This window comes from Oncorhynchus mykiss, chromosome 12, assembly GCF_057628025.1.
Source record: "Oncorhynchus mykiss isolate SJ-2025 chromosome 12, ASM5762802v1, whole genome shotgun sequence".
NCBI classification, from domain to species: Eukaryota; Metazoa; Chordata; class Actinopteri; order Salmoniformes; family Salmonidae; genus Oncorhynchus; species Oncorhynchus mykiss.
The window spans coordinates 13906905-13930719 of record NC_143033.1 but is presented as its reverse complement, the minus strand read 5'-3'; the positions used below and the strand labels follow the sequence as shown (position 1 = coordinate 13930719).

At 44.7% G+C, this 23815-nt stretch overlaps 2 protein-coding genes across 5 annotated transcripts in view; both read left to right on the top strand.

The window, feature by feature from the left end:
* The window catches only part of LOC110536788 (rab GTPase-activating protein 1), a 212942-nt gene that overhangs the window by 93814 nt on the left and 95313 nt on the right, over nucleotides 1-23815 (top strand). The window lies entirely within an intron of this gene.
* Nucleotides 8990-14690, top strand: LOC110536985 (putative G protein-coupled receptor 21). The gene has a single exon (XM_021622667.3). The coding sequence runs from the start codon at nucleotides 10491-10493 to the stop codon at nucleotides 11583-11585; it is 1095 nt and encodes a 364-aa protein (XP_021478342.1). The 5' UTR covers nucleotides 8990-10490; the 3' UTR covers nucleotides 11586-14690.

Below are 23815 nucleotides of genomic sequence, written 5' to 3'. Positions count from 1 at the left end.
AGGCATGCCATACAGAGTTGAAATATCTAGCCACATTTTGAATGGAATAACATTGCTTGCGAACTTCAGGCAAGTACAAACGCATACTAGTAGTAGTCATGGCTCCTGCTCCAGAGTCTACACATCCTGGGTGATGCCAAACAACGGCATCATCTCCTGCTCCAGGGTCTACACATCCTGGGTGATGCCAAACAACGGCATCATCTCCTGCTCCAGGGTCTACACATCCTGGGTGATGCCAAACAACGGCATCATCTCCTGCTCCAGAGTCTACACATCCTGGGTGATGCCAAACAACGGCATCATCTCCTGCTCCAGAGTCTACACATCCTGGGTGATGCCAAACAACGGCATCATCTCAATGGCTTCTTCTCTGGCGAGCTCTCATTGGCTATTGCAGATCACCTTTTTCAAAATGTGTCTTTGCACATCTCACACTACAAGAGCATAGCGAATGTTGTGCCGATAAAATCAAACATGTTTGAAAAGACAGGATCGGTAGCCCTCAGCTTGAGCCTCTATCCATCTCACATTAAACGAGCGCCGGTTACTGTTGCCGCCCCGAGTAAGCAACAACATAGGGATTTTGATTTTTTTTTAAAACTTGGTCTGGGACAGTCAAAATAGTGTAGTGTACATCCAGCTTAAGTCTACAGTACAACAATGATGTGCTAAGTAAGCATCCCACACGGTGTGAGCAGATCTTTTGTTTATCACACAGATATTGCGTAAAGCTGTGGTAACTTAGTCTGCCCTGTTTGTTGGCTTGGTGTGGGGCAGTGTTTTTACTGGCCTCCGCATCAGTCATGTCAACTGGCATTATGTAAAGCCAGCATCCCGCGGTGCCCACGCCAGGCTCCTAGGTGGCAATAAGAAGCCCCCCCCCCCCCCCCCCCCCTCCCTCCCATCGTCCTCGCCTGGACCACTGTTCCTGTCTCTATCCTTATCACCTGGGGTTTGTCCAAATTAACTTCATCGCATGCCGTTGCAGGACGTGTGTGTGTGTGTGTGTGCGCGCGTGCGTCTGTGTTGTCGTAAGACATCACTAGCCCAGTATTGTTTGTGTGAGTATCCTGCTGACTGTGGTAATGCTAAGATGGTGGTGGAGTGATATTGATCTGGATGAGAGAGTAGACTTCACCGGGGCGGTAGCTCTAGATAAATGTATTTTCTGTCAGACCATGGAGGTTTGTGGAGCACGCCAGAAATACACACACACACACACACACACACACACACACACACACACACACACACACACACACACACACACACACACACACACACACACACACACACACACACACACACACAGATACAAAGTGCTGAGACGATTGCTGCTTTATTTATCCTCCTCTAAGTAGGACTGCTTGTACCTGATGACTCGAGACACGAGACATTCCCAGATCTAACCAGGTCACCACTACTCACTGACGAGAGGAATCATCACGTTGGAATCATAAACACAACCTTTTTTCCCCTAAACAAAACATTGTTTTATTTTATTATGGCCTTGGAATGTGAATGTGTGGCGTTCCCCACTCCTAAGTGCCTGGTGGTAACTTATTAAGAATCAACATGATTCTCTGCATAGATGAACTAGAGGAGTACTTTGAATCCACATGTATGTTTAATTTGAGGTGGTCCATGCTAAAGGTATCTACAAGGATTTGATTTTGGGGGGCTATTAGCCTAGTGACTACTGAGTGACTAAAACCATGCTGCACTGGAGCTAAATGAGAACCCTTATCTTTATGTGGCCTTTCTTTGCACTGATTGTAAGTCTTTGTACTGTTTGTAAGTGGGGAAATAACATCCATGTGTGTCCTTGTACGTACAGCCTGTCCTCTTTTTTGCTCCCTCGCTCGCTTTCTATCCCTCTCTCTCTCCTTCTCTCTGTCTCTTGCTCTCATTTACTCTCTCTCTGCTGTATTTCTCACTCTCTCTCGCCATCTCTCTCTCTGTCTATGTTTCTCTCTCTCTCTGTGTCTGTTCAATAAAACATTATAGGGGCTTTATTGTCTTGGGAAACATGTTTACATGGCCAAAGCAAGTGAAAAAACTAAAATACAATGACAAAAAGCAACAGTGAAAAAACTAAACAACAACAGTCAGACAGTAACAGTAAACATTACACACACAAAAAGTTTCAAGAGAAAAATAAAATGATTAGCAGTTTAAAATGTTACATTAGCTATACTTTATGTAGTGTTGTGACGATGTACAAATAGTAGAATGTGTGAGTGTCAGGGGGAAATACATACTGCTGGGATTGCACACAGATACGGAAGTTAGTCAAAATGTGATTTGTTTTCAATTCAAATGATTTGTGGGTTTGTTGAGTCGATTAGACCATGTCCATTTCATGCAAAAAAAGAATGATATTTCAGAATATTTAGGCATGTTAGCTGGCTAACTCATTCATCCTGCTTTGTGGTATACCCCTGTGGAGGTCGACGTTTGTATGGTTGATTCATCTGGTATTTTTCTACATGTAAAGGCTCTACCAGCTCACAACCATGAATTAAATCCTTATGGTGTTTTTCCTAAGCCCCATCAGATGCATTGATAACAAGCTACCATGTGGAGAGTCATTTGTCTTGCACATTGCTGTTGACAAAATGTCAGTCCTTGAATACACCATGCTCTACATTAGGTTTATAGTGGACTCTCTCCACGGTCACTCTGATTGGCAAATTGAATCTACGGAGGTCTAATAGCCTGACCTTATGTGAACTTTTGTGTTGGGTTTAACAACCACTATTCTGTTCCTCTCTCTGCACTCCACCATTGTACTTGATTCAATGGTATTGGCAACAGGAAATACCACCGTATCTGATCTGCATTCTATTTCAGGTTTCAGCCACGTTACCATGTGGTCCTAAAAAGTCAAGTAAGGAATCACTGTGGGTACAAAAGACATCTATTCAACGAATCCTAACAAAGTACATAGTACCTACACAAAACTTGAAATCTAAATAGCCTATTCCTGGGTTGAACTTATATCTTACACCCACAATCTATTATGATTTAGCCTTGTCAGGTAATCCTGAGTACTATCCACAGAGGTATGGGTTTAAATAATACTGAGTTTCAGTTATGATACTCTAACTGCAGCCTGTATGGCGTTATTGTATGATCCCAAATGGCACCCAATTATCTACGGTTTCCTACTTTTAACCAGAATCCTATAGGGCCCTGGTAAAACATAGTTCACTGCGTTGGGATTAGGGTGCCATTTTGGAAAGAATAAAAAAAAACTTTATTGTCTTTGGCATCACCTCACATCTGCTGCCATGTTGTGTTGCTACCATGTTGTTGTCATGTTGTGTTACTACCATGCTGTGTTGTCATGTTGTGTTGCTACCATGTTGTTGTCATGTGGTGTTACTACCATGCTGTGTTGTCATGTTGTGTTGCTACCATGTTGTTGTCATGTGGTGTTACTACCATGCTGTGTTGTCATGTTGTGTTGCTACCATGTTGTTGTCATGTGGTGTTACTACCATGTTGTTGTCATGTTGTGTTACTACCATGTTGTTGTCATGTGGTGTTACTACCATGTTGTCATGTGGTGTTACTACCATGTTGTCATGTAGTGTTACTACCATGTTGTCATGTAGTGTTACTACCATGTTGTCATGTTGTGTTGCTACCATGTTGTTGTCATGTGGTGTTACTACCATGTTGTCATGTTGTGTTGCTAGCATGTTGTCATGTTGTGTTGCTACCATGTTGTTGTCATGTGGTGTTACTACAATGTTGTTGTCATGTGGTGTTACTACCATGTTGTTGTCATGTTGTGTTACTACCATGTTGTTGTCATGTGGTGTTACTACCATGTTGTCATGTGGTGTTACTACCATGTTGTCATGTGGTGTTACTACCATGTTGTTGTCATGTGGTGTTACTACCATGTTGTTGTCATGTTGTGTTGCTACCATGTTGTTGTCATGTGGTGTTACTACCATGTTGTCATGTTGTGTTGCTACCATGTTGTCATGTTGTGTTGCTACCATGTTGTTGTCATGTTGTGTTACTACCATGTTGTCATGTTGTGTTGCTACCATGTTGTTGTCATGTGGTGTTACTACCATGTTGTTGTCATGTGGTGTTACTACCATGTTGTTGTCATGTTGTGTTACTACCATGTTGTTGTCATGTGGTGTTACTACCATGTTGTCATGTTGTGTTACTACCATGTTGTTGTCATGTGGTGTTACTACTGTCTTAGGTCTCTCTTTATGTAGTGTTGTCTCTCTTGTCGTGATGTGTGTTTTTGTCCTATTTGACCTCTTTTTTTATATCCACGTCCCCATGGGAGGCCTTCATTGTAAATAAGAATGTGTTTTTAACTGACTTGCCTAGTTAAATAAAGGTTCAATAAAAAATAGAAAGAAACATTAAGAAACATTAAAAGTATCACATACATTCTCACATCAGACACATTTAAACCAGTCGGTCCATCATACTGCATACACTAACATAGAGGATATTGATACATTCACTCACAACTGACCGCTGCCCCAACTGCACTGGATAGATAGGTACATATACCAATATAATTTACATTGCATTTAGTAGCTCAGTGGAGGCTCCTCCGAGGAGGAAGGGGAGGACCATCCTCCTCAGTGAACTTATTAACTTTAATGTTTCACAATTGTATTTTTATCCTTTTTAAATAAAACTATATTAAATATATTCACATGACACCAAATAATAGCTTCCGTCGTCGTACATTGACTTCAACCTAGGAGGCTTTTGGTTCTCACACCCTTCTATAGACTTACACAGTAATTACGACAACTTCCAGAGGACGTCCTCCAACCAGAGCTCTTGTTGTCCACCCTACAGCTAGTTAGCACTGCAGTGCATAAAATGTGGTGAGTAGTCGACTCAAAGAGCGAAAGACGATAGTTGAACAGTTTTGAACAAATTAATTTCCTCAAAAATGGAGGAGAGGAGAGAGAAGTTTCGTCGTATTTTTTTCACTTACTTAGCTAGCGTATGCAGGTAGCTAGTTTAGGCTACTGAAACAGAGAGGGATACTATGTTAGCTAGATGGCTATGGTTGTCCAACAATGGAACTCTTCCTAGTCAAGTTAAGTTTTTGGTTTTATTAATGTATTTCCACAGGGGTCAGCCGGCGTGACTGCTTGCTGCTGACTGTACACTGTACTTCATTATTGTAGCGGGTTTACTAACGCGTTAGTTCCAGTAGCTATGTAGCTATGTTGACTATGACGTTAATATGTTGACAGTGATAGCAGTTAGCGGTCATGATATGAAGGTTTGGCTTAAAGTTTTTTTTTTTTGCCTGGTCACAGACAGCTGATGTGTTGTGCACTGAAGTCCACAAGCGAAGGAAAAGGTGAGTGGAGGGGAGTGTGTAGATGCAAGAAGTCATTATACAACGATCAAAGGTATCATGCTGTTTGTATGTGGCTGCTATGAAAGTGAAGTGTGTTTGTGATCAGTGGTGTATTCATTCCGCCAATTCTGTTGAAAAAACGTTTCTTAAACGAAATGAGGGTAGACATATCTGAATTCGTCCAATAGAAACTCTCGCTACATGCAGGCAGGAGTGTGCAAAACAGTATTGAATGTGTCTGTCACCTTTATGACTATTACTAATGTTTCTCGACCTGTGAACCTACATTTTTAACTGTCATTCATAGTCTAGGTTGTAACAACCTCATGATGAGTACAGGGAACATTTCAGTATCATGCAGTAGCCTAAACCTATGGCTGTTACATTGAACTGGGTGAATGGAATATGAATGACAGTCATCCAATATGCTGTAGTAGAAGTAAGGCCATGCTCCTAAAAAAAAATGGCACCGCCCTCCAGTGAATCAGCATCACACTTTCCAGGTCTAACAGTATACACTGTGTCTGACGCAAGTCTAGAAACCTGTGTGTTTGGCTGTGCAGTAATGGCCATCCCCTACAGCAGTTTCCCCAATCAGCTTTATCATCATCCTTTTCCTTTTCCTCCTCGCCAGCTTCCCAGATTTGGGGCTTGATGACACGAGATCCTCCATGACTGACACAGGATGTTCTCTCATGGTGCTGCTGTTGTACAGAATGGCTGAACCTGAGGGTATTTCCACAGAGATTCTAGAAGTTTTCTATGTTCTTTGATACATTCACTGTTTTTCAGACCAAACAGAGCCCATGTCTTAACCTGTGGCTGACACCTCTTCTTCCTCCTCCTCTACCTCCACCAGCTCTTCCTTCCTTCCCTCCTCATCCTTCTCCTCCCTTCCGCATCATTCTCCACCTCCTCCTCCTCTTCCTCCACAGCCTCCTCTTCCTCGTCCTGTTGCTGTCTGGTGCTGTCCACATGCTTGTCTGTGTTATTTGGTTACGGTGGACTGGGAGGGGGTTCTACTAGTGTGTGCTCTCTCTCGTTACAAAGCTTGTGGCCGTGTGCTGGTTGGATGGCAGTTGGCTACGCAAGCACCCATTCACCCCACTACCACACACAGCCCATATATCCATACTGCCTCCAGATGTGTCCCAGTCCTTCTGTCCATAAACAGAGACCAGAGAGGTCAGACACCATAGAGGTCAGACACAGTGCTGCTGCTGAGGCCCTGGCCCCACGCACGTCACCTCACCCCACGCTGTTAGGGAAAACAAACGCTCCCACAATGACCTGCCTGTTCTCTCAGACTCTCCTGTCGGTCTGTCTGTGTTTTTGTCTGTGTTTGTATTTGCTCCAGGCCCACAGGACACACCCTTTAAAAAAAGTGTGTGTGTGTGTGTTTGCTCCAGACCCACCACACTACAGAATGTTAAGACCGGAAGCCCGTCACTATCCTGAAGCATCATTCTGTCAGAGTCAATCTTCTAATTCTTCCAAGAAGAGGTTTTCTACCTGGAGGGTTGTGGAACTTGGTTTCTTTTGTTGTTGTTATTACGTCTGTTGTATGTTAGATGTATTATCATACAAAGCCAGTTGATCATGTCTCTCTCATTCATTCATTCATTCATTCATAATGGATGACCCCAGTGTTGTCTTGTATATTATAAATATAGCCTCTATACTTAGCCTCTGGTGTGTGCAGAGCAGAGGGGAGAGGTGCGTGCCCGACTCTGGCGGTGCATCTTTGAGCTTCATCACGCTACATCCATCTCTCTGCCACGAGGCCTGATGAGACACTGCAGAACTAACAAAGATATCCGGACCGTGACAGACACACTGCGGTAGAGATGGACGGACGGCGGAGAGACAGACAGTGATGCGTCTGGGAAGAAACTCAAAGACAAGGCAGTCAGTCATTGTGGGACAGACCAGTAGGCAACATCTAAGTCATGCTCCGTCAGTTTGACCAATGACAACTCTTTCATCTTCATTATTCATTGTTTTTACGTGAGGAAGGGTTGTCAACCAACTTGAGAAAAGGTGCAAAATAAATGAGCTTAAGAAAGGAAAATGCACAACTCGCAATTCAAAACGTTTTTAATTGTGACGGTTTCGGCCGTCCTTGGCCTACATCTGTGGGAGGCATGACTGGACTGTGTTGTGATGAGCGTCTTCAGTTCAGAAGACACTCTGTGGTCCTCAGAGCAGAAGACACTCTGTGGTCCTCAGAGCAGAAGACACTCTGTGGTCCTCAGAGCAGAAGACACTCTGTGGTCCTCAGAGCAGAAGACACTCTGTGGTCCTCAGAGCAGAAGACACTCTGTGGTCCTCAGAGCAGAAGACACTCTGTGGTCCTCAGAGCAGAAGACACTCTGCGGTCCTCAGAGCAGAAGACACTCTGCGGTCCTCAGAGCAGAAGACACTCTGCGGTCCTCAGAGCAGAAGACACTCTGCGGTCCTCAGAGCAGAAGACACTCTGCGGTCCTCAGAGCAGAAGACACTCTGCGGTCCTCAGAGCAGAAGACACTCTGTGGTCCTCAGAGCAGAAGCTAAATGAAGGAAAAGCATCTGGTGATGCAGCCTAATGAGAAGCAGGTGTATGAGAGATGACACACACACACTTCAATGAAGGGCCTTGAGGAAAGAAGTGCATGTAAACACACTCATCTCACACAGTGAGTCCCCTGAGGGACACTAGCTATATTCATATTAATACAAATCACATAAGCCAATCTTAAACATGTTGTAAACTCTGGAAGTATGGTCTTAAATGTCAAATTTGGTATTGTTTTATTGATATGCTGCATGTTAATGGGAGGTGCTAGTTCAGGCTGACCTGCTAATGTTGGCCAGCGCCCACAGCCACACAGGCTTTTACTGGGAGCACATTCAATGACTGCAAACATGTCGTTTCAGTGTTTCTGTGGTGTTTACGGTTAAAGTTGAAGAAAAATGCTAAATTCCTTCACAAGATGGACAATAAGGTTTGAAAACACAGATATGCTATAATTGTGTACTCCCAATGCCCTGCTCATATAAAGTCAAGATCTCCCACAATACAGTTTGATGGGAAAGCCCTGTCCTGGCTGCTAAGACAATTACTATAACAATACACAGTACATATAGCTAAGTTCCAAAAAACACATGAGTATTTATTTGATTTAGCATCAACTGGGTGAGACCAAGGACCCAAAGCACAGATAACATCCACTGATGTCATTTCAACTATGTGAAAATGTGTGAATCTGAGAGAGTTCGCCTAGTACTAGTGAGGTACTACGTGTGTGTCAGTCAAGCAATGAGGAACAATTGGGATTGGCATTTCGGTTAACTTCCTGATTAACTTCATAAAAATGGAAGTGAAACTCCAACCATGGTATTTGGAAGAGGGAGAGTGAGGACATTGTTTGTATTATAGGAGTACACAAATAACCCAATATTAAAACCTATATGGCTGCAGACAGAAACATATGCTAGCAAAACCGCTGGGATCCAAATGTGGTTATATACATCCTAAAGGTATCTAACAAGAAGAGAGATGGGGAGAAGGGCCTTTTTAACATGAGACTGGTATGACCATAATGCACCAGGTGTTTCTAGATAAGACGGTGTGTGCATATGAGAGAGAGGTGGTGTGTGTGGGAGTTAGATAGTGGCGGCAGGGGTATGCTGTGTGCAGCCAGCCAGTCAGTCAGTCATGGGATGAACGAGTGAGACTTGTGTACCCACAGCTGCTTACTGGCTGGAGCCAGAACAGGGGGAGGAGTGTCTCTACCCTGCCTGCTGCAGGGAGAGAGAGGTAGTTAGAGAGAGCAGACCGTGAGAGAAACAAGACTGAATCCGCTCCACAGAAGAGGGAGAGAAGGAGCAGAAAGAGAGGTAGTTAGAGAGAGCAGACCGTGAGAGAAACAAGACTGAATCCGCTCCACAGAAGAGGGAGAGAAGGAGCAGAAAGAGAGGTAGTTAGAGAGAGCAGAGCGTGAGAGAAACAAGACTGAATCTGATCCACAGAAGAGGGAGAGAAGGAGACTGTGAGAGAAACAAGACTGAATCCGCTCCACAGAAGAGGGAGAGAAGGAGCAGAGAGAGAGGTAGTTAAGAGAGAGCAGACTGTGAGAGAAACAAGACTGAATCCGCTCCACAGAAGAGGGAGAGAGCAAAGGAAAGGGACAGAGAGAGAGGTTGGGGTCGCTGCATCGGTATGCCTGCTCCTCCTGCTCTCTCATTTCCACTCCACACGCTGCTGCCTTTCTGAGTAGACCCAGACTCTGTTTGAAATGCCAATCACCTCCTTGAGGCTGCGCCTTCATCTTCATTCATTTACATTTATTCTCACCTTTCCCTGCGTGAGGGAGACCGGGACTGCCTAAGACATTCGTGGAGGATCATTTCTGCTGAAGTTGCTGTGAAGAAATTCTGCTCTTTGGACGCAATCCGCCTGATCTTTCCGTGTTTGGAGAGGACACAAAGTTTCTGGAAACATCGAACTCTATATCACCTGGAATATTTGAGAATTTGTGACTGCATTTTTTAGAGACATACAGGAATTCCTGTAAGCCAAGACGATCAAACTTGTTGACCGTTTTCTATATTTTCCCTGCTACTCTTGCAGGGCAGGCACAGAGCGCGGCAAGTGTTGTCTATGTCTTTTCTAAGGAGAGAACCAGAGGAGTAGAAGGATAGGCTGCCATAGTATTTGTCCTCCATCTGTATGATTGAACCGTCTGTGTCTGCACAGTGAGGGATGCCCTGGGGGACTCCCAGATCCTGGTCGAGGGCTAGTCTTCACGTTGCTGCTGATATGGCAGAGGGTACACGGCTCCTCTCTCTCGGCCACCAGCCTGATCTGCTGCTGAGCTAGGACCAGGACTAGGACCAGGACTAGGACCAGGACTACCAGCCCCAGCCAAGCCCCCTGTCTCTGCGTCTAGGACCAGGACTACCAGCCCCAGCCAAGCCCCCTGTCTCTGCGTCTAGGACCAGGACTACCAGCCCCAGCCAAGCCCCCTGTCTCTGCGTCTAGGATCAGACCAGACAAGGATCTTTCTGGAGCCTCCTGCCCTCTGTCGGTTGATTTGGTTTCAGACCAGGAGCTTTCAGAAGGCTCTCTGGCTGCAAGATGATGAACTCTTCCCTGGACCTGCTGGAGCTTGAGCTCCTCAACCTGAGCGGCCCTCCTTTCTGCCTCCTGGACGTGGGCTACAGCCAGATCTTAAACACCTGTCTACTGGAGGTAGCCATCATCCTGCTGCTTACCGTCCTCATCATCTCTGGCAACCTGGTGGTGATCTTTGTGTTCCACTGTGCTCCTCTTCTCCAGCACCACACAACCAGTGCCTTCATCCAGACCATGGCCTACGCAGACCTGTTGGTGGGTGTCAGCTGCCTCATCCCCTCCCTGTCCCTCCTCCACCACCTGAAAGGCCTGGACGAGGAGCTTACCTGTAAGGTGTTTGGTTACATGGTTTCCGTGTTGAAGAGCGTTTCCATGGCGTCGCTGGCGTGTGTTAGCGTGGACCGCTACATGGCGATAACACGGCCTCTGTCGTACGCTACCTTGGCGACGCCGTGCCGGATCCGCGCGTGCATCCTCCTCATCTGGGTCTATTCCGCCCTTGTCTTCTTGCCCTCCTTCTTCGGCTGGGGGAAGCCCGGCTACCACGGCGACGTGGTGGAGTGGTGCGCGGTGGAGTGGGAGACGAGGCCACTCTTCACATCGTTCATTGTGGCGCTGCTCTACGCGCCAGCCGCCATGACGGTCTGCTTCACCTATGTCAACATCTTCCGGATCTGTCGGCAGCATACGAGGGAGATCAGCGAGCGCCGCGCCCGCTTCGGCCCACAGGAAGGCTCTCTGGGACAGGATGGCCAGCCGCAGCATGCGCCGGCGTGCACGGACAAACGCTACGCCATGGTGCTGTTCCGCATCACCAGCGTCTTCTACCTCCTCTGGCTTCCCTATATCCTGTATTTCCTGCTGGAGAGCGCTGACATCTACAGTCACCCTGCCGCCTCGTTCATCACCACCTGGCTGGCTATCAGCAACAGCTTCTTTAACTGTCTGATCTATAGTCTGTCCAACAGTGCCTTCAGGAAGGGTTTAAAACGCCTCTGTTTGTTCTGTGTGCAGCGCGTGGACAGTAAGAAGTCCTTCAGCCCCTCACCAGGGTACGGCCAGGGGCCCATCTGCACACGCTCCACATGCCATGTCTAGGATCTCCCAGAGAGCCTTGTGGCGGTTGAGTCAGAGTATCGTGTTGTTATAGCACTAAGCATGTCCCATACTGATGCTGAGCTAAAGGGAACAGGCTTCACAGGGAGTTGTGTCGCTCCAGATGCTGCAGATGCTGCTGTTTCTCGACAGTTGAAGGTTTGTTGGAGTGTTGCGTCCCTGGCCACTGCTGCCACTGACGGGATCGTCTCCAGGGCCTGAGAGCTGTGAGACCCGCTTGGGAAGTACAGCCAAGGCTCAGCCCCAGCCACGAGAGAGGTGGGAGAGGTGGGATGTGGAGTTACCCTAACCTTTGACTCCTGATATAGATGACGGCGTTATGGCTACGTCGTTTCAGCGGGTGAGAGTTGAGGTGACTGAAGACCTCCCTTCTGACAGTACTTGCCAAAAACACAAACTGTAAGAAGAACATGTTGTTTTAGGGTGTTTTTCTGGGACTCTGTGTCTTCCTAGCAGTCTGGGAAACTATTTGTATTTGTGCTACAATGTATAGAATGCAGAAAAGGACTCGCGTTACTTAAAGGTCCAATGCAGTCAAAATGAATTTTTTCCTGTTCCATTTCCATTTTAGTAATTTAGCAGGCGCACTTATCTAGAGCAAATTACAATTAGCAGATTCATCTTAAGACAGCTAGGTGAGACAACAACACATCACAGTCGTATCAAGTACATTTTCCCTCAACAAAGTATCTATCAGCAAAGTCAGTGCCAGTAAAACACTGTGAGAGTTATTTAAGATGCTCTTCAAAGAGGTAGGGGTTCCAGACGTTTCAGAAAGATGGGCTGTCCTGACTTCGGGGGGAAGCTTGTTCCACCATTGGGGTGCCAGGACAGAGAAGAGCTTTGACTGAGTTGAGCGGGAACGTCCCTCCCGTAGGGGTGGGAGAGCCAAGAGACCAGAGGTGGCAGAATGGAGTGCTCGGGTTGGGATGTAGGGTTTGAACATAGCCTGACGTTAGGGAGGGGCAGTTCCCCTTGCTCCTCCGTAGGCAAGCACCAGGATGCCAGTAGAGTGAGTGGGGTTACAAGGAGAACCTAGCAGGGTTGAGCCCCAGGCAGCCTGCGGCATTTATAATCTACTACTAATACAGTAAGGTACTTAATTGTTACCCAGAAATGATTTGATGTTAATATAAAAATAGCTGCATTGGGCCTTTAAAAAAATGGAGAAACACTTGATTGCTGCTTTCTTATGCCTAGCTGAGTGGAGCTGTCAATAACAACTTATTTAAATGTTTGCCCTTGTGGTTTTTACAGAAACAGATTATTTACAACATTGTGCGCTGAGGGGTGCAACAACCTCAAACTCTGAAGAGAATCTTGTAGGTCTACATCATTTATTTACATCTGAGTTGTTCTGAGGCAGAGAAAGAGAGGACTTTGTTTAGGTGCTCAAACACCAGGGTTATTAGTAAAGCCTGACCGATATATTGGTTCACTGATATTATTGGCTGATATGGGCTATTCCACCGATAAACGATGTTCAATGAATAGGATGGGGAAAAAAATAATCTCATGCTTTTCTGAATGATTGCGGCTGTTCCCATGAAGTGTTATTCATTTCACAGTGTAAGAAATCAACATTTGAAGTGTATTTCTTGGACGGCAATTTATGTGGATAAGAGTATATCAGCAGATATATCAGTAAGTTTTGTCACCCCAAAAATCTGAATCGTATCGGATCCCCAAAAAAATATTGGTCGGGCTTTAATTAGTAGTCTCAGTTGAACTAGTTTACAACTGAGGGATCAGCGTAATCATTGACTGGATGACTCGTTTCGACAAACTTCCTCATCATCAGAGCCTGTCTGGCTCTGTAACCAAACTACATTGCACTTCACTTATGAGGAGAATGTGGTCGTTGTGTCAAAGCAGAAGGTTATAGAGAAGTGATTAAGCTCCAGAATAGTTGATCATCTCCAAAGATTTGCCCCACATATGTGATCTGTTCTAGTCTAGGAGTGTCTGCTGCTATACCGATGGGGCTCTTACGTTGTGGAGCACAGGGAGGGTTGGGAATCATTAAATCAACCTCACATCTGTCTTAATGTTAATGAAAGTGAATGTTGATGGTGAGTACTGAGAATGCTGTGAGCTGCTGTTAGCTGAGGAACATTCTGCCTCTGGCTGGGTGTGGTAAACGTCTTGTCCGTCTGTCTGCCCCCCTACCTTTCTCCTCCTGCTCATTACATCACAGAAAGCCAGGGGGAGAAAGAGAGGGAGAAAGAGCAGAATAGCAGCTGTGGAGTGAGAGAGAGCCCTAAGATAAACATTATGGCCACAGTAATACTGTGCCACACACACACACACGGTAATGTGGGACGTTAAACAGTACCACTGTATGTCCAGACCCAGATGCTTCAAGACATTTCACTTTTCCAGCCGGGGCCACAACACTACAGTATGAAACAGGCTGGTTCAGACCAGGCTGTTCCAAATGGAACCCTATGTAGTGCTCAAGTGTTTTTAAACCAATGTTACTGGATATTTATTAGACTTTTTCACAAGTTTTGGCTTCTTGTCACTTTTCTCTCTTTAGTACTCTGACATTTGGGAGCAAATATACAACGGACACAGGGGCTTTATTTTCCTAGTGGACCAAAGTTGAATATTTATTGGATTTTGTATATTTGAAGAAGAAAGAGACTGAATGAGAGATGGCAGGAAAAAGAAAGTGTGATTCAGGTTGATTACTTTCTTTTATGGATGTTTTCATGTTAGGAATTTTGCAGTGATGAAGGTGTGGCCAGACATTGAGGCTGCCTCTGCAATGAATCCAGTGTTCTGGGTACAGGCTCCATCGAGGGGTTTTCAGAGTTGCCTGTACAGCAGTCCTATCTGAATTTATTTAGTCTTTGAGCAGTTACGGTGTGACTATTAAAATGTATTTATTTTAAAATATTTCAAAGCTGTACGTAGTCTTTTATGCATGTTTTACTTACTGTATATATTTGATTGAATTGTCACTTTTCGTATTCAATTCACAAACTGTTGTCAAACTGTCTAAAGTGTAAATGCTTTTGGAGACGTACGTCTTCACGACAATGCTGTCAAAGGACACAGTGCAATACATTCAGTCTTCCTCCATTGTCAATGTTTTATTGAAGACAGAGAATACACTATAGAAATAGTTATTTTCTTCATTTACCACTGAGTGTGTATTGAATAGGGCTGCCCCCCCGACTAAAAATAAATCTTGGTAGACCGAGAGTCATCTGTTATTTCGACCAATTGATTGGTTGAAATTTTAAAACGTGCCGAGCTCAGACTGTGTTAAAAAAAAAAATGTCAGTGAGTGACTGGGGGACTAGTATCCGTTGTCTCTCTGTCCTCCATGCTGCAGCGACCACCACAGAGCATCAACAGTGTGAATCGCGCTGTCCGTGTTGCTGAAGCTGCAACATAATGCCAGCAGCATACCACCCTGCCAGCAGCATACCACCCTGCCAGCAGCATACCACCCTGCCAGTAGTATACCACCCTGCCAGTAGTATACCACCCTGCCAGCAGCATACCACCCTGCCAGTAGTGTACCACCCTGCCAGCAGCATACCACCCTGCCAGTAGTATACCACCCTGTCAGTAGTATACCACCCTGCCAGTAGTATACCACCCTGCCAGCAGTATACCACCCTGCCAGTAGTCTACCACCCTGCCAGTAGTATACCACCCTGCCAACAGTATACCACCCTGCCAGTAGTCTACCACCCTGCCAGCAGTATACCACCCTGCCAGTAGTCTACCACCCTGCCAGCAGTATACCACCCTGCCAGTAGTCTACCACCCTGCCAGTAGTCTACCACCCTGCCAGTAGTATACCACCCTGCCAGTAGTCTACCACCCTGCCAGTAGTCTACCACCCTGCCTCTGAAGCTAAGCAGGGTTGGTCCCTGGATGGGAGACCAGATGCTGCTGGAAGTTGTGTTGGAGGGCCAGTAAGAGGCACTCTTTCCTTTGGTCTAAAAAAATATCCCAATGCCCCAGGGCAGTGAATGGGGACATTGTCCTGTGTAGGGTGCTGTCTTTCAGATGGGACGTTAAACGGGTGTCCTGACTTTCTGTGGACACTACATATCCCATGGTACTTATCATAAGATTAGGGGTGTTAACCCTGGTGTCCTGACTCTCTGTGGACACTAAATATCCCATGGTACTTATCATAAGAGTAGGGGTGTTAACCCTGGTGTCCTGACTCTCTGTGGACACTAAATATTCCACTTATCATAAGAGTAGGGTTGTTAACCCTGGTGTCCTGACTCTCTGTGGACACTAAATATCTCATGGTACTTATCATAAGAGTAGGGTTGTTAACCCTGGTGTCCTGACTCTCTGTGGACACTAAATATTCCACTTATCATAAGAGTAGGGTTGTTAACCCTGGTGTCCTGACTCTCTGTGGACACTAAATATCCCATGGTACTTATTATAAGAGTAGGGTTGTTAACCCTGGTGTCCTGACTCTCTGTGGACACTAAATATCCCATGGTACTTATCATAAGAGTAGGGTTGTTAACCCTGGTGTCCTGACTCTCTGTGGTCACTACATATCCCATGGTACTTATCATAAGAGTAGGGTTGTTAACCCTGGTGTCCTGACTCTCTGTGGTCACTACATATCCCATGGTACTTATCATAAGAGTAGGGGTGTTAACCCTGGTGTCCTGACTCTCTGTGGACACTAAATATCCCATGGTACTTATCATAAGAGTAGGGGTGTTAACCCCGGTGTCCTGACTAAATTCCCAATCTGGTCCTCAAACCATAATGGTCACCTAATCATCCCCAGTCTACAATTGGCTCATTTATCCTCTCCCCTGTAACTATTCTCCAGGTCGTTGCTGTAAATGAGAATGTGTTCTCAGTCAGCCTACCTGGTAAAATAAGGGTAAAATATATAAATAATTTTTTTTTACAGCCATTTCTTACTGAAAAGTTCTGTTACTGAAATCGCTAAATTGTTTAGGTTAAAAACAGTCCCTATTCCCTCAACGTGCACGTGACACGTATGCATCTCATGCACGTTAACGACAGGGCCTGACCTATAGCATATCATAATCGCATCAATAAATTGGTTATAACAAACTCTGAACACCGAAACAGCAAAATGGATGCAGAGGACGTGACAAACTGGAGATGGGGGAATGTGTACTGGTTTCTCAGGAAGTAAAGGGGAAGTCAGATGTGTGGAATAAATGTGACTAGTTGTTAAATACTGGAGATGAAGAAAAAGAAGGTAAGGAACAAGCTTTGTCTGCGTATTATGTTTCCAAACAGATGCTGTTAGATTACAATAAACCTTTTCTGACTGTTTGGAACAGTTTAAACAACACTAAATAAATTATAAGCATACCAGAGTCTAACGTTTAAAAAAAAAATAATAATTGTAAAGCCTTTATTAAAGCAAAGACTAGAAACAGTCACATTCATTCTTGAATGCAATTTCCGGACATGGAGCGGTTTATTGAATGCGTTGCTAATTATTTAAGGATCGCTTTCTTATTAAATATTTCAACTACAATGCTTTATTGCTCATCCAAAGAAATATCAGTCGACCAAAAGCCTATAGACCAAACCAGTTGACTAAATAAGTCCAGGCCTAGAATTGAAACAATAGATGCCAATCTGTTTCTCTCTATTGGCTATGTGCTGTTTTTGGATTGTTAGTGATATTGCCTTCTGGTAATAACAGAGTTTCTGCCAGAGTCGTCACACGTTGTTCACCGTTTTTTATTAAGTTCACATGACTCTCCGCCTGACGCTTCTGCCCTTTGGGGATGGATTTGTGTGTCTGGGTGGTTTGTATGCCAGTGTGTTTGATGTGCAAAGGAATAGGTTCATGTACAGAAGATGTCTTCGGTCAGGCATCTCAATTCTCTCACTCTTGGAAGCCTTATCAAATGTTGATTGGTTTTACTGCTACTGTACTTTCAAAGAGGCTGTTATTTTTTCCCTGAGCTGACAAGGTAAAAATCTGTCTTTCTGCCCCTGAACAAGGCAGTTAACCCACTGTTTCTAGGCTGTCATTGAAAATAAGAATTTGTTCTTAACTGACTTGCCTAGTTAAATAAAGGTCAAATAAAAATAAAACCATTGACCCTGCTTTCAGTTTTACCCCACATGGGTTCACTAATATTGTTGTGTATTTCAAAGACAATTCAAGTGTCCTTCTTTTGAGGCAGATATGAGTTCAATATTTTACAGTAGTTCCATCCAGGTGTCAGTTAGTCAAACTCTACTCCACCCAGTTAGTTGATCTCTATTCCACCCAGTTAGTTGATCTCTATTCCACCCAGTTAGTTGAACTCTACTCCACCCAGTTAGTCAAACTCTATTCCACCCAGTTAGTTGAACTCTACTCCACCCAGTTAGTTGATCTCTATTCCACCCAGTTAGTTGATCTCTATTCCACCCAGTTAGTTGAACTCTATTCCACCTAGTTAGTTGAACTCTATTCCACCCAGTTAGTTGATCTCTATTCCACCCAGTTAGTTGATCTCTATTCCACCCAGTTAGTTGAACTCTACTCCACCCAGTTAGTTGATCTCTATTCCACCCAGTTAGTTGAACTCTACTCCACCCAGTTAGTCAAACTCTATTCCACCCAGTTAGTTGAACTCTACTCCACCCAGTTAGTTGATCTCTATTCCACCCAGTGAGTTCCACCCAGTTAGTTGATCTCTATTCCACCCAGTTAGTTGATCTCTATTCCACCCAGTTAGTTGAACTCTACTCCACCCAGTTAGTCAAACTCTATTCCACCCAGTTAGTTGAACTCTACTCCACCCAGTTAGTTGATCTCTATTCCACCCAGTTAGTTGATCTCTATTCCACCCAGTTAGTTGATCTCTATTCCACCCAGTTAGTTGATCTCTATTCCACCCAGTTAGTTGATCTCTATTCCACCCAGTTAGTTGAACTCTATTCCACCCAGTTAGTTGAACTCTATTCCACCCAGTTAGTTGAACTCTATTCCACCTAGTTAGTTGAACTCTATTCCACCCAGTTAGTTGATCTCTACTCCACCCAGTTAGTTGAACTCTACTCCACCCAGTTAGTTGAACTCTACTCCACCCAGTTAGTTGATCTCTACTCTACCCAGTTAGTTGAACTCTACTCCACCCAGTTAGTTGATCTCTACTCCACCCAGTTAGTTGAACTCTATTCCACCCAGTTAGTTGAACTCTATTCCACCTAGTTAGTTGAACTCTATTCCACCCAGTTAGTTGAACTCTATTCCACCCAGTTAGTTGAACTCTACTCCACCCAGTTAGTTGAACTCTACTCCACCCAGTTAGTTGAACTCTACTCCACCCAGTTAGTTGAACTCTATTCCACCCAGTTAGTTGAACTCTATTCCACCCAGTTAGTTGAACTCTATTCCACCTAGTTAGTTGAACTTTATTCCACACAGTTAGTTGAACTCTAATCCACCCAGTTAGTTGAACTCTATTCCACCCAGTTAGTTGAACTCTACTCCACCCAGTTAGTTGAACTCTATTCCACCCAGTTAGTTGAACTCTACTCCACCCAGTTAGTTGAACTCCACTCCACCCAGTTAGTTGAACTCTACTCCACCCAGTTAGTTGAACTCTACTCCACCCAGTTAGTTGAACTCCACTCCACCCAGTTAGTTGAACTCTACTCCACCCAGTTAGTTGAACTCTACTCCACCCAGTTAGTTGAACTCTATTCCACCCAGTTAGTTGAACTCTACTCCACCCAGTTAGTTGAACTCTACTCCACCCAGTTAGTTGAACTCTACTCCACCCAGTTAGTTGAACTCTACTCCACCCAGTTAGTTGAACTCCACTCCACCCAGTTAGTTGAACTCTACTCCACCCAGTTAGTTGAACTCTACTCCACCCAGTTAGTTGAACTCCACTCCACCCAGTTAGTTGAACTCTACTCCACCCAGTTAGTTGAACTCTACTCCACCCAGTTAGTTGATCTCTACTCTACCCAGTTAGTTGAACTCTAATCCACCCAGTTAGTTGAACTCTACTCCACCCAGTTAGTTGAACTCTACTCCACCCAGTTAGTTGAACTCTACTCCACCCAGTTAGTTGAACTCTACTCCACCCAGTTAGTTGAACTCTACTCCACCCAGTTAGTTGAACTCTACTCCACCCAGTTAGTTGAACTCTACTCCACCCAGTTAGTTGAACTCTACTCCACCCAGTTAGTTGAACTCTACTCCACCCAGTTAGTTGAACTCTACTCCACCTAGTTAGTTGAACTCTATTCCACCTAGTTAGTTGAACTCTATTCCACCCAGTTAGTTGATCTCTACTCCACCCAGTTAGTTGAACTCTACTCCACCCAGTTAGTTGAACTCTACTCCACCCAGTTAGTTGAACTCTACTCCACCCAGTTAGTTGAACTCTATTCCACCCAGTTAGTTGATCTCTACTCCACCCAGTTAGTTGATCTCTACTCCACCCAGTTAGTTGAACTCTACTCCACCTATTTAGTTGAACTCTATTCCACCCAGTTAGTTGATCTCTACTCCACCCAGTTAGTTGAACTCTACTCCACCCAGTTAGTTGAACTCTACTCCACCTATTTAGTTGAACTCTACTCCACCCAGTTAGTTGAACTCTATTCCACCCAGTTAGTTGAACTCCACTCCACCCAGTTAGTTGATCTCTACTCCACCCAGTGAGTTCCACCCAGTTAGTTGAACTCTATTCCACCCAGTTAGTTGAACTCTATTCCACCCAGTTAGTTGAACTCTATTCCACCCAGTTAGTTGAACTCTACTCCACCCAGTTAGTTGAACTCTACTCCACCCAGTTAGTTGAACTCTACTCCACCCAGTTAGTTGAACTCTACTCCACCCAGTTAGTTGAACTCTACTCCACCCAGTTAGTTGAACTCTATTCCACCCAGTTAGTTGATCTCTACTCCACCCAGTTAGTTGAACTCTACTCCACCCAGTTAGTTGAACTCTACTCCACCCAGTTAGTTGAACTCTATTCCACCCAGTTAGTTGAACTCTACTCCACCCAGTTAGTTGAACTCTATTCCACCCAGTTAGTTGAACTCTACTCCACCCAGTTAGTTGAACTCCACTCCACCCAGTTAGTTGAACTCTACTCCACCCAGTTAGTTGAACTCTACTCCACCCAGTTAGTTGAACTCCACTCCACCCAGTTAGTTGAACTCTACTCCACCCAGTTAGTTGAACTCTACTCCACCCAGTTAGTTGAACTCTATTCCACCCAGTTAGTTGAACTCTACTCCACCCAGTTAGTTGAACTCTATTCCACCCAGTTAGTTGAACTCTATTCCACCTAGTTAGTTGAACTTTACTCCACCCAGTTAGTTGAACTCTACTCCACCCAGTTAGTTGAACTCTACTCCACCTAGTTAGTTGATCTCTACTCCACCCAGTTAGTTGATCTCTACTCTACCCAGTTAGTTGAACTCTAATCCACCCAGTTAGTTGAACTCTACTCCACCCAGTCAGTTGAACTCTACTCCACCCAGTTAGTTGATCTCTACTCTACCCAGTTAGTTGAACTCTATTCCACCCAGTTAGTTGAACTCTACTCCACCCAGTTAGTTGAACTCTACTCCACCCAGTTAGTTGAACTCTACTCCACCTAGTTAGTTGAACTCTACTCCACCCAGTTAGTTGAACTCTATTCCACCCAGTTAGTTGAACTCTATTCCACCCAGTTAGTTTAACTCTACTCCACCCAGTTAGTTGAACTCTACTCCACCTAGTTAGTTGAACTCTACTCCACCCAGTTAGTTGAACTCTACTCCACCCAGTTAGTTGAACTCTACTCCACCCAGTTAGTTGAACTCTACTCCACCCAGTTAGTTGAACTCTACTCCACCCAGTTAGTTGAACTCTACTCCACCCAGTTAGTTGAACTCTACTCCACCCAGTTAGTTGAACTCTACTCCACCCAGTTAGTTGAACTCTACTCCACCCAGTTAGTTGAACTCTATTCCACCTAGTTAGTTGAACTCTACTCCACCCAGTTAGTTGAACTCTACTCCACCCAGTTAGTTGAACTCTACTCCACCCAGTTAGTTGAACTCTATTCCACCCAGTTAGTTGAACTCTACTCCACCCAGTTAGTTGAACTCTACTCCACCCAGTTAGTTGAACTCTACTCCACCCAGTTAGTTGAACTCTACTCCACCCAGTTAGTTGAACTCTATTCCACCCAGTTAGTTGATCTCTATTCCACCCAGTCAGTTGAACTCTACTCCACCCAGTTAGTTGAACTCTACTCCACCCAGTTAGTTGAACTCTATTCCACCCAGTTAGTTGAACTCTACTCCACCCAGTTAGTTGAACTCTACTCCACCCAGTTAGTTGAACTCTACTCCACCCAGTTAGTTGAACTCTATTCCACCCAGTTAGTTGAACTCTACTCCACCCAGTTATTTGAACTCTATTCCACCCAGTTAGTTGATCTCTATTCCACCCAGTTAGTTGATCTCTATTCCACCTAGTTAGTTGAACTCTACTCCACCCAGTTAGTTGAACTCTATTCCACCCAGTTAGTTGATCTCTATTCCACCTAGTTAGTTGAACTCTACTCCACCCAGTTAGTTGAACTTTACTCCACCCAGTTATTTGAACTCTACTCCACCCAGTTAGTTGAACTCTACTCCACCCAGTTAGTTGAACTCTACTCCACCCAGTTAGTTGAACTCTATTCCACCCAGTTAGTTGAACTCTACTCCACCCAGTTAGTTGAACTCTACTCCACCCAGTTAGTTGAACTCTACTCCACCCAGTTAGTTGAACTCTACTCCACCCAGTTAGTTGAACTCTATTCCACCCAGTTAGTTGATCTCTATTCCACCCAGTTAGTTGAACTCTACTCCACCCAGTTAGTTGAACTCTACTCCACCCAGTTAGTTGAACTCTATTCCACCCAGTTAGTTGAACTCTACTCCACCCAGTTAGTTGAACTCTACTCCACCCAGTTAGTTGAACTCTACTCCACCCAGTTAGTTGAACTCTATTCCACCCAGTTAGTTGAACTCTACTCCACCCAGTTAGTTGAACTCTATTCCACCCAGTTAGTTGAACTCTACTCCACCCAGTTATTTGAACTCTATTCCACCCAGTTAGTTGATCTCTATTCCACCCAGTTAGTTGATCTCTATTCCACCCAGTTAGTTGAACTTTACTCCACCCAGTTATTTGAACTCTACTCCACCCAGTTAGTTGAACTCTACTCCACCCAGTTAGTTGAACTCTACTCCACCCAGTTAGTTGAACTCTACTCCACCCAGTTAGTTGAACTCTATTCCACCCAGTTAGTTGATCTCTATTCCACCTAGTTAGTTGAACTCTACTCCACCCAGTTAGTTGAACTTTACTCCACCCAGTTATTTGAACTCTACTCCACCCAGTTAGTTGAACTCTACTCCACCCAGTTAGTTGAACTCTACTCCACCCAGTTAGTTGAACTCTACTCCACCCAGTTAGTTGAACTCTACTCCACCCAGTTAGTTGAACTCTACTCCACCCAGTTAGTTGAACTCTACTCCACCCAGTTAGTTGAACTCTACTCCACCCAGTTAGTTGAACTCTACTCCACCTAGTTAGTTTAACTCTACTCCACCTAGTTAGTTGAACTCTACTCCACCCAGTGAGTTCCACCCAGTTAGTTGAACTCTATTCCACCCAGTTAGTTGAACTCTACTCCACCCAGTTAGTTGAACTCTACTCCACCCAGTTAGTTGAACTCTACTCCACCCAGTTAGTTGAACTCTACTCCACCCAGTTAGTTGAACTCTATTCCACCCAGGTAGTTGAACTCTACTCCACCCAGTTTTGTTGAACTCTACTCCACCCAGTTTTGTTGAACTCTACTCCACCCAGTTAGTTGAACTCTACTCCACCCAGTTAGTTGATCTCTACTCCACCCAGTTAGTTGAACTCTACTCCACCCAGTTAGTTGAACTCTATTCCACCCAGTTAGTTGAACTCTACTCCACCCAGTTAGTTGATCTCTACTCCACCCAGTTAGTTGAACTCTACTCCACCCAGTTAGTTGAACTCTACTCCACCCAGTTAGTTGAACTCTACTCCACCCAGTTAGTTGAACTCTACTCCACCCAGTTAGTTGAACTCTACTCCACCCAGTTTTGTTGAACTCTACTACACCCAATTAGTTGAACTCTATTCCACACAGTTTGTTGAACTCTACTCCACCTAGTTAGTTGAACTCTACTCC

Bases quoted from the DNA above. Each gene is read 5' to 3' on its own strand.
- LOC110536985 (XM_021622667.3), top strand. From the start codon at position 10,491: ATGATGAACTCTTCCCTGGACCTGCTGGAGCTTGAGCTCCTCAACCTG.